Here is a 10,867-nt window from a genome sequence, read left to right as displayed (position 1 = left end):
TTCATTAATTAATTAAGTAATTTTACCGTACCAAATTATACTTCCGTCATAAGAAAGGTAATTAATGCTTTTGACCACATTACTGTTTCTATTTTTAATTAATAAGGCATAAAGAGTAATTATTTTTAAAATCCAAGAAAAAAAAAATCAGCGAAAAAAAGTGTAAACTTACTCCTAGTTCAGTCTGATTCTATTGCATTATAAAATTTTCACGATTATTTTTTCTGTCCAGTAACCGTATGATCATTAAGTTGCAGTAGCTATAATTAGTTAGAAGTATAAATCTTTCATCCATAATTTCAAGACTTTACGAGTTTTCGATCAGCCCACGTGTCCTGACGCGAGTTTTGCATTTTATACCATTTACTAGGGACCGTTCAACAACATATTTGCCTGGGAGGAATTTTAAAATTTACTTGGCGTCCTCTGTGATTTATCTATAGGCTTATGATTGTGTTGAACATTCAACGCTGGTCACGAAATTATGTCACTATGGCATAAAAGGAACTGCGCTCGATCTTCTGATTTCATATCAAAACAATAGAATTCAGACGATCGATGTGAATGGCAGGAGATCTCTTGGGACTTCTCTCAGTATGGGGGTACCACAAGGGTCTTTTCTTGGACCGTACTCATTTTTATCTATATAAATGATCTTCCTAATCGTATTGAAAAAAAATAAGGTAGTATTGTTTACGGACGACACTTCACTCATATTCAAGGTGAAAAGAAACCAAGTTATGTATGAAGAAGTAAACGATTTTGTATATGACATCGTGTACTGGTTTAGCGCTAATAACCTGATGTTAAATAGCAAGAAAACGAAATATATATAATTTACTGTATCAAATATCAAAAATGAAGATGCGGATAGGATTAAACGGAGAGGTTATAAAACCGGTGCAATCTGCTATATTTCTAAGCATAACTCTGGATTCCAAATTACAATGGGCCCCCATATTGAAGGATTGGCGAGCAGACTTAGTTCTGCAGCATACGTGGTTAAAAATATCAGACAATTAACTGACATTAATACGGCGCGACTAGTTTACTTTAGTAATTTCCATAGTACTAAGTCTTATGGTATATTGCTATGGGGCAACGCTGCCGATATTAATACAATATTTGTGCTGCAGAAGAGGGCATATCGTGCTATTTATAAACTAGGTCATTAAGAAACATTGAGAGCAAAATTTAAAGAAATTAACATCTTGACTGTTGCTTCTCAATATATTCTTGATAATGTAATGAATGTTTATAGCCAAGTAAGTGAATTTACTAGAAAAAGTCATAACCATAACGTTAAAACCAGGAACATGCATAAACTTATAATGCCTACTACTCGGCTAAGTCGAGTTAGTATGTCTTTTGTGGGGCGAAGTATATGCTTTTACAACATGATCCCAGAGAATGAATGAATCAAAACAAATGTATTACGAAATTCAAAACAATTCTTATAAAACGTTTGTGTGGTAAAGTTTACTATAACATAAATGACTTTGTCAATGATACCACAGATCGGGAATGGAGCAACCACCCTAAGGCTCTTAAATAATAAGTTTAATTGTATGATATTACTTTATAACCATATTTTAATGAAAAAAAAAGAAGCCCGTTGAGTTTGTTACGACCGTTCTTCTCAGGTCTGAGGCGTACTTTTTGGAATGGGTTTGGACCTTTTAAGCTTTCATTAAGTGATATAACAATTTTGAATCAAAATATTTGAATTTGAGTACTGCATTGGGATATTAAAAGACGAAACAACTCCGTCCACACGTTGATAAGACTGTAATTATGGTAGCAAGTACCAAAAACACTTCAGAAATTAATTAGAGAATCGACCTTCATACAAATAACAATAATGGATGAATAGTTACCGTACCACATGAGTAAATAAAATAGTATTTACTCATGTGATTGTACTACGGAACTCTTTTTTGTTCGATTCACTAAAAACATTGATTTAGATTTTGTTTCGATATAAGATAAGCAGATGCGGTTAAGTTCGATTTGTTAACAGACGTATTTTATGCTGTTGTACTGACGCATTTCAGTGTAATAAATAAATTATAAAAAGTGAATACATAATATTATGGCCCCACAGATCAAATATACCAAGGTATGTTCGTAAAATATACTAAACATTGATGAAACGATTAGTTTTTGAAGCGTGAAAGTTATTTTGTGGGAATGTCATCACTACAGACCAAACTAGTATTTTCTACAAAAGAGTATCAAACTTCTACTCTCCAATCATTCTCCATTATGTTCCATAGCCTATTCGCTATATTAATTATTTATGAACCAATGCCTTTTGTGTGTTACTGTTATTAAAATTAGAGCTACAATATTTTTAACAGATATTATATTTTTTAGTTAAATTAACCATTACTTAGGTCCAGACAACATAAAAATTTGTCAGTAATACAAGTAATAATGTGACCTAAATCTGTGACGAAGAAGTCAAGTCTATTTTTTTGTGAATGGGATATAATCTTATGAGTTGCATACTTGTTTCTGTTATATTTTCAGTAAATATAGTATTCAGTAAACTTTAGCCAAACAGGCCATTTATCCCAGTAAATTAACAATATATCCTAGATATTCCTAAATTCCTACCAAATTGGTACTTTTCAAAATATTTATATCTTGTTTATTGTATTATTGTAAAAATCTATATTTAAACTTTTTAATTTTCCTAGAATTGAGTTTATATAAGTGTGTAATTCTTTCTAGGTGTGTTGGTATGATTTATATGTTATGCTGTGTATCATTCTAATAGTAAAGTCCTCGAATGGTGACCACGTACCGGAAGACGCAGAATTGGTAGGCCCACCACAGGATGGACCGATGATCTGGTCAAGATCGCCGGAATACGTTGGATCAGGGTAGCGCAGGACCGATCATCGTGGAGATCTTTGGGGGAGGTCTTTGTCCAGCAGTGGACGTCTTCCGGCTGATATGATGATGATATGATAATTCAAATTGTATTTCTGCAGATATTCATCGACAACCAATGGGTTGACGCGAAAAGTGGGAAAACATTCGACACATACAATCCTCACGATGAATCTGTTATAGCCAAAGTTGCTGAAGGTGATAAGGTATGACGTTGATTAAAAATTTTAGCCTTAACATAAGCATAATTGCTTTAATAAAATGACTAAGAGATGATCATTTCCGACAAGGTACATCATTGGTGTACTTTCAGGATAATCTACGAACGACTTCAGTGAATTTTTTGTGCCGTTTTGTCAAGAAGTTATTTTATAATCCTATTTTGATACCAACAGCAAAATTCCACCATCGCATATTATGTCAAAATACGTAATTCCAGTCACATCAGGTTGACATCAGCTGGCCTTCTACAAACCCGTATTTTGCAAGGAGCTTCTTGCCTCGCCTCGCACGACCACTTTTTGGAATCAATTACTTTCTCAAGTTTTCTCCAACTGATACAACTTTGGGACATATAAAGCATAGACTATAGAGCATACTCCCAAATCAAAGGCCAGCAACGAATTTCTTGTCCTCTGGTATTTCAGATGTCCATTGCAACAAAGCAGTTGTCAGTTCGCAATAGTAAATGGAAATAATGTGAAGAATGATAACTGAGTACGTGATATTTGACTTTGACTTCATAATAATTAGCATATCCGACTCAATTATAGGAAGAATCTTTTCTTAACGTCTAAGCACCACAGAAGTGTGTCAAAGTTCAATGTACTTGTGTCAAAAATTAGAAGAACTCGTCTTTTGTAGTTGTGTAATAGTCTGCCTATGGATCACCATGTTGCGTGTTCGATCTAATCTTTTATTTGAATGTTTTTCCATGGATTCTTTAAAGAATTCTGGCAGAGCGACAAATCACAATGTGTAAGGAAGTGTAATTTATCGGCTTTAGTTTATGAAACTCGAAATATTAGCATGATGCTCATCTGATTTAAAAAAAAATACGGGTTGCACTCCGGAAGTGCCGGCAGAAGTGAAAACTTGGTCATTAAATTGTGAATTTTTAAATATTTTGGATGTTTAGGGAATAATTTCGCAAGAATTGCTTTATTTATCAATATATTAAAGTACTAGCATTTATGAGGTCTAATAAAATATTCATTTATTGCGCTCTCGAACACAAAAATGACAATTTATATTGAATAAAAAATTTAAGAACTATTACAATTATTATACCTTAAAAAGTTTATCTCTCAGAAAAATCAATTTTCATCCATAATCTCACGACTTTCTTACGAATTTTCGATCAAGTCACGTGTCCTAACGCGAGCTTAACATTTTATACCGAACAGATGTTTCTCTCTTAAGTAAGAGCCCTGCTAAGTTTTTTCATGCAATTTTATTGCTATATCTTCAGATATAGATACACGAACACCTGTTTTTTTCTCAGTGGAAAAAAAATGTCTAAGAATAAAATTTATTAAAATTCATACAGCGGTCGCTATAATCACTAATGATGAAAAATACATATATATTATATATATAATAGCCATATTTTGATATCAGGATTTTTCAGAAGTTTTGGATTAGATAAAGAAATTATCTGATACACAGCTGTTTTGTTTTTTGGTTGCGTCATGACTACTAAAACTGGTTTGCTCGTGGCGGTGCCGTGGGTTGGCCTTTTATCTTCCCTGGTCAATTCTGTCATCGAGGACTCCTTTTCTTTTCTAAATAAAATATTTTACAATGCTTTTGCATTGTTGCAATTACTGCACTCATAAAATTTTGAACTTTATTTGAATGATTTATTCTCCTTTTTTTGAAGTGATAATTTCTTATGGGAGGGTAATCCGCCTCGTTACGTAACGCGATACTTCCGTCAGAACAAAATCAATTGAAACAATTTTTAACCGTTATAATTTAATGGTTTGAAATAAATTGTTTCAAATTGCACAGTTATATTTTTTTAAATCTCTAAGTGTATATTTTGTTTACTTATTACTATTATAATAAAAGCCGTCTGTGTCAGTTATTTAGATGACATACAATGTATAAATTTCGTTGCTTATTTTGGCTACCATAAGCAAATTGTTTCTTTTATAGGATTAACAAAATTCTAATGTAAAATAATATATTAATAGTAATGTAGTTGTTCTAGAAAAGTAACTAAGAATAAAATATATTTTAAACACGGACGAGTAAAAGGACTCTGCGCCGTGATATTACCAAGTGAAGCACCGTTATACTAGTGTGTGTGCGGGATACTAGTTACACAATTTTTCCTCCCTTAAATAATCATATATGGCCACAGATATAGTATCGTTTTTACACTTTTTACAACGCACGACGGCATTTTTAAAATATTTCATTGAGACGCAAACTGATCTGTCACAGACGATGACAATTCTCATAATGGCCACCTATCGGCCTGTAGTAGTGTAAGTGTGTGCGTGGGGCTATGTATATACACGTTAATCGGCTTGTTTTGGTGCTACACTGTTATGTAAAGTGACACGGAGTCCTTATTTATTTACTAGTCCGTGATTTTAAAATCATCACTTCGGCTTTTTGTCACAACTTAGTTGAGTTAATAATTTAGTTATTTATTAATATAGTTTAGTTGAATTAAGTGACCGACTACCGAGCGAGTCGGCCCCACGTTTCATTCCTGAGCTATTACACCAGTATTAACTATTGGTTTTAAGATAACAAGATTTACTTAATAATAATAGAGGGATAATTTATTCAAGCATAAGGTACTAATTGATTTAATCGATATAAAAATGAATTTACAACTTCATTATAAGAGCAATTATAAATCATAAAAAAACAATAATTATTCTTTAATAAACCAAGTTTCATATGATTGTCACCTCTTGATTTGATAGAAGCAATTAAAGTTGTTTAATATGTCTTAGAATAACATTATTGTTTATAATAAGTAATTAAGCGCAGTTAATGATTTTTAACCAAGCTTCGTTCTAAAGTGATTTTCGTTTGTCATATTTAAAAAAAAATCACTAAATAACATAAATTATTTTTTGTATAACTTTAGCATTTTTCCTAAAACATGAAAAATACCTAAACCCACGACCTACTTTCGCATCACATACTTTTCGCGAAGGACAAAGAGCCTCGCAAAGACCTGCCGCCCGGAGCCACGCAATGGGTAGGGCCGCCTCTGTGTTTACACATTACTGCTTCACGGCAGAAATAGGCGACTTTGTGGTACCCATAATCAAGACGGCATCCTGTTCAAAGGAGCCTTCCATTGGCTCGTCGTACAGTGTGAACAAGTTTGTTGCCAGTAAACATTCTGTGGTTAGGTAATGATACAAAGTTAATAATTATATTATATTATAATTATATATTTTTTACGGAAGATGAGGACAAACCTGGAGCACATCTGCAGTGTCAAAGGAATCGCAGAAGCGTTGCCGGCCATTTCGAACGCGCATACCCATACACTAGCGGGCCTCCCACTCCCATATGCCAAATTGTCGTTTGGACTTCTTCGTCTGTCGTCTGAACATGCCGTTTGACATAATCGGCTGTTTTTTTTAAATGTTTTGAGCTTGTTCGCCAATATCTGCTATCACTAAACCATTTTGAAACTAGAACAAAGTAGTAAAATTACTGATCCAACTATTGCATTCCAGGCAGATATAGATTTAGCAGTGGCTGCAGCAAAACGTGCATTCAAGCGTAATTCAGAATGGAGACGCTTAGAAGCATCTCAACGTGGAAAACTATTGTTCAAATTCGCAGATCTCATCGAAAGAGATTTTGAATATTTAGCAGAATTGGAAAGCTACAATAATGGCATGGTACGGAGTATGGCTACACGCTTCATAAGTCTAGCTGCTGATCAAGTGAGGTATATTGCCAGCTTAGCGGATAAAATTGAGGGAAGCACTATGCCATTGGGTAAGTAACTAAGAAAATAATACATTAGCAGTTTATTGTAAATTTGTACTCCTTTTATCTTTACCGGTTGGTGGACGATGAGTTGGTCTTTGGTGAACTGGATGTCCTCTGCGCGTTGTGTCGTCTCCATCGTCTATAACACAAATATTTTTATTTCAATAAATAAAGTCAAGTAATATATTATTATTAAGAGGATAATTAATCTCAAGTCTGGGTTGCTACATCTCGTGATGTAAAATTAATTTTACTTATTATATACAATTTTATTTAATCGTTACAAGTTTTATTGAAAGTTTATTCCGCTAAGATGTGTCTTGGCCAATTAGAAACGTGGCCTCAGCACGAGGCATCTTCAGGAGATGTTAACATACTAAATTCTAGAGATTGAATTGAATGGTCGTGATGTCTTCTGAGAAGATACAGGCTTTACAATATGGCTTTGAAATCTGGTGAAATGGTAAATCTGGCTGATAAAAAAAAAGACAATCTACATAAGTTGATATTGAATGGAGAGAGAGAATAAAGATATTTTATCGCATGTTTTTAGTTTGATCCACATATTTCGCATCTTATTTAAAACAAATAATTAGAAATGGTTCTATTTGAAACCATAGCATCTAGCATTCTCATAAAATATTTTATGCAAGTTCTTTAACTCTTTATCCGACTACAAGCTGATCATCATATTTACGCCTACGTCGACATTTTCCTACACTAAATAAAATTATTCAATTTGGCGTTATTACGCGGAAAACCATAACTATCAAAATGTATTCAGTTATCTTAAGTGTTAATGTCACTAATCTTTGTTAATCTACATGTAGAACGCACCTGAGGACCAACCGCACCGTTTAAAGTTGGGGGTTATACGCGTCCTTGACTGAAAAATGACACAGAGAGTTCTCTCTCTTTCTCATTTTTCTAAAAACTGACTAGAATTAAACCTCGAGATCAGACAACTAATACATGGCTAAAAGGGAAATACAACACATAGTCCGTAAAACAGCAAGCTTAAAGTGGCAATAGGATGGTCATATCTCAAGAATAGAAGATTTTCGGTGAAAGATGTTGCGTGTTCTAGAGTGGCCTTGTGGGAGAAGACCACCGCAAATTCGTTTGAAAGAAGAAGTTATATAATTCCAAATATTGGTACCAGGCCAAACTGGTAAAGCATGTAGACCAAGATATTGCTAAAGGCCTAAACCATTATAGTAGAAGAATGCTAAAAATAACAAGATTAATCAACTATAGGAACGTATGGGTTGAGTATGAGCTTGAGTTCCAGAGTGGCAACCTTTGGGGGAAGAAGTATGGAAGCGCAGGACGGACAGACATGAAGAAGAAATATATCATAAAGATGTATTTAACGGATGGGTTTCTGGGCAAACTGATAATTCACGTAGCCCAATTATAGTAAATGTACTAAAAAGAAGAAGACCAATCAACTATAAGCACTGTTTTGATTCCGGTGGTGTTATAAATAAAAATAAATAAATAAAAGGCATAATAAGACTCATAGTTACAAAAAATTATAGACACTGTAAAGGTGTGCCAAGTTAAAAGTAAAATTAAAGTAAGTAAAACTATAAATTGCACATATTTGTGCAGGCATTTTTTGTTCTTGTCCATGCGAACAGAGATCCAGCACTTAAACACTGGATTCCTGATGTCGTCAGAGACAGCCACGAGTATTTTGTTGTCGGAACGTCGCAGTCTGCTCTTTTTTAAGGCATTATTTTCCCCTTCTAACATAATGATCCACGGTGCGCACGCGGCAGCTATAGAATTTTTACATCATGTTTATAGCTCAGACTCATAAACGAACGACTCATAAACCTAGATCACGACATAGAATTTCACACAAGTATTTTGAAAAATACACAGTTTTCAAAGAGTTTTGCTACTATATGCTTCGCGATTTATTCATACAAAAGGATATCTTTTGGTTTCATACTAAGATATTATGTTGAAGATTGCAAATATTTGTATTTTTTCAAGATGGCAATACAAGTAATTATAGAACAGTAGCATAACCACATGAGTAAATAAAACGGTTATTGGAACGAAGTTCCTTACGGCAGGCTTGGAGGGGATAGGGATTTTGCTGCGCGACGAACTGAAAAAAATGTGATAGTAAAACCGTAAGAAAAAATCCGTGGAAAAAAGTGCGTGGAAAAGTGCGTGGAATAAAACCGTTAAATGAGACGTGCGCAGGCGCGACAGTCGTTTCTATTTCTATGTAATTGTTATTGTCAAACAAATGTCTTATTTTGTCTTGACTTATGTTGTCAAACAAAAATAAAGAGACATATTTTGTTATTTTAATTGATAATTTGGATTACGATTTTTTTATATTTTACGTAATTTATTATTTCCTAAAATACTGAATTTCCTAAATACTTTTGTGTAGTTAAATAAAAACTAATCTGCAAAATTTAAGAGAAAAATCAAGAAAATCTACATAAAATTGAACACGATTTTTTTTACAAATTGTGTCGATTCTACATTAGCCGAAGGAACTTATTTCCTACCTGGTGTCCCACGACACCACATCTTTTTTTACTCATGTGGCGTAATTGAGCGGACTCCTTGTATTTTGTTCCATCGTCTGGACGGATGCTAGTGTTGGTCCATACAAAAAGATTGACACGTAGAAGGCGCGGCGCAGATATATTAACAGCTCGGACAGCGATCAGTCACGGCGGTGTACGGCGTGGACCTCAATAATTTTGTTATCCCAAGATTGCTTATCGGCCTTGTAAATCGTGTGTATGTGTGCGTGCGTCGATTCGGGCGCTCTAGTAAATCAAATCAAAGTCACCACTAGCGACACGCTGGTATGTTTACGAATATGACATAATATTGTCTTTATTATGGGCAGATGCTGACTCTTCGCGTCTACGCGTTACAACCGTAAAAACATAAAAATATATCACAAAAAGATTTCATCAACTATGATGAAAAAGTTATTCGCCAGGCACACAAATAAGCATCGCAAAAAAATAAGTACCTAATATGATTGATGATAAGTACAGCTATCATTATGACTTGCGTATTATATCGTCAACGTCATTATATAATTTCTGTGAATCAAAAACATCCGTATGATGATGTAAGCTGCATTACAAATCCATGTTTAATGATAATCTAAAAGAACGAGTGAGCTAAGTAGGATATATTTTACCAATTGTAGGGTCCTTTGCACAGGATGCCGGCTAGATTATGGGTACCACAACGGCGCCTATTTCTGCCGTGAAGCAGTAATGTGTAAGCAGTACTGTATTTCCATAGTAGTCCGTAGCTAGTGAAATTACTGGGCAAATGAGAATTAAAATCTTATGTCTCAAGGTGACGAGCGCAATTGTAGAGTCGTTCAGAATTTTTGGGTTTTGCAAGAATCCTGAGCGGCACTGCATTGTATAGGCAAGGCGTTGCAGTTACCATCAACTGAACGTCCTGCTCGTCTTGTCCCTTATTTTCATAAAAAAAATATATCCTATATTATGGAACACTCCATACTAAATGCCTAAATGTACGGGAGTGTTTTATATCAAAATTTTGAATAATACTTATTTGATTTTAAAATAAGTTATTGTTATTTTGTCCAGAAGGGATAACCCTCACTTCTGGAATTCATTTCAAAGGAGTTCGGCTTCTGGGCTTCAAAGTTGCCCAAAAGGCAGTTCAAAGCCCAGAAGGCTTCAAAGTTGTGGAAAGAGCGCTCGCACGGAACGCGAGAGGTCGCGGGTTTGTGTCCCGCATCGTTCATATTATTTTGTTTTCAGTTTTATTTGTGTAAAGTTATTGATATTATTTTATTGATTAGATAACGTTCTTTCGATATCAGTATAAAGTTCCTTGATATCTGTTATAGTTACAGAATAATCGCCACGTCATTAACGATAACACCCTGTATATACAAGAAATTTCTTCCTATGTATTGACTCATCACGCTATCTCTGGAACCATAAGGCGTAGAGACTTG

The 10,867-nt window shown here is 34.3% G+C and overlaps 1 protein-coding gene across 1 annotated transcript in view; it reads left to right on the top strand.

Annotated features, from left to right (window-relative positions):
* Positions 1-1,978: 1,978 nt before the first annotated feature.
* Positions 1,979-10,867, top strand: part of LOC126979791 (aldehyde dehydrogenase 1A1-like) — a 36,988-nt gene continuing 28,099 nt past the window's right edge. The window contains exons 1-3 of the mRNA XM_050829331.1: positions 1,979-2,119; positions 3,000-3,104; positions 6,615-6,882. Coding sequence (XP_050685288.1) covers positions 2,093-2,119; positions 3,000-3,104; positions 6,615-6,882 — 400 coding nt within the window. The 5' untranslated portion in view covers positions 1,979-2,092. The remainder of the gene's footprint in view (positions 2,120-2,999; positions 3,105-6,614; positions 6,883-10,867) is intronic.

Source organism: Leptidea sinapis, chromosome 1 (assembly GCF_905404315.1).
Source record: "Leptidea sinapis chromosome 1, ilLepSina1.1, whole genome shotgun sequence".
In the NCBI taxonomy this organism is placed as follows: Eukaryota; Metazoa; Arthropoda; class Insecta; order Lepidoptera; family Pieridae; genus Leptidea; species Leptidea sinapis.
Note: the sequence above shows the minus strand (reverse complement) of the source record. Positions and strands in the feature narration are given on the sequence as shown.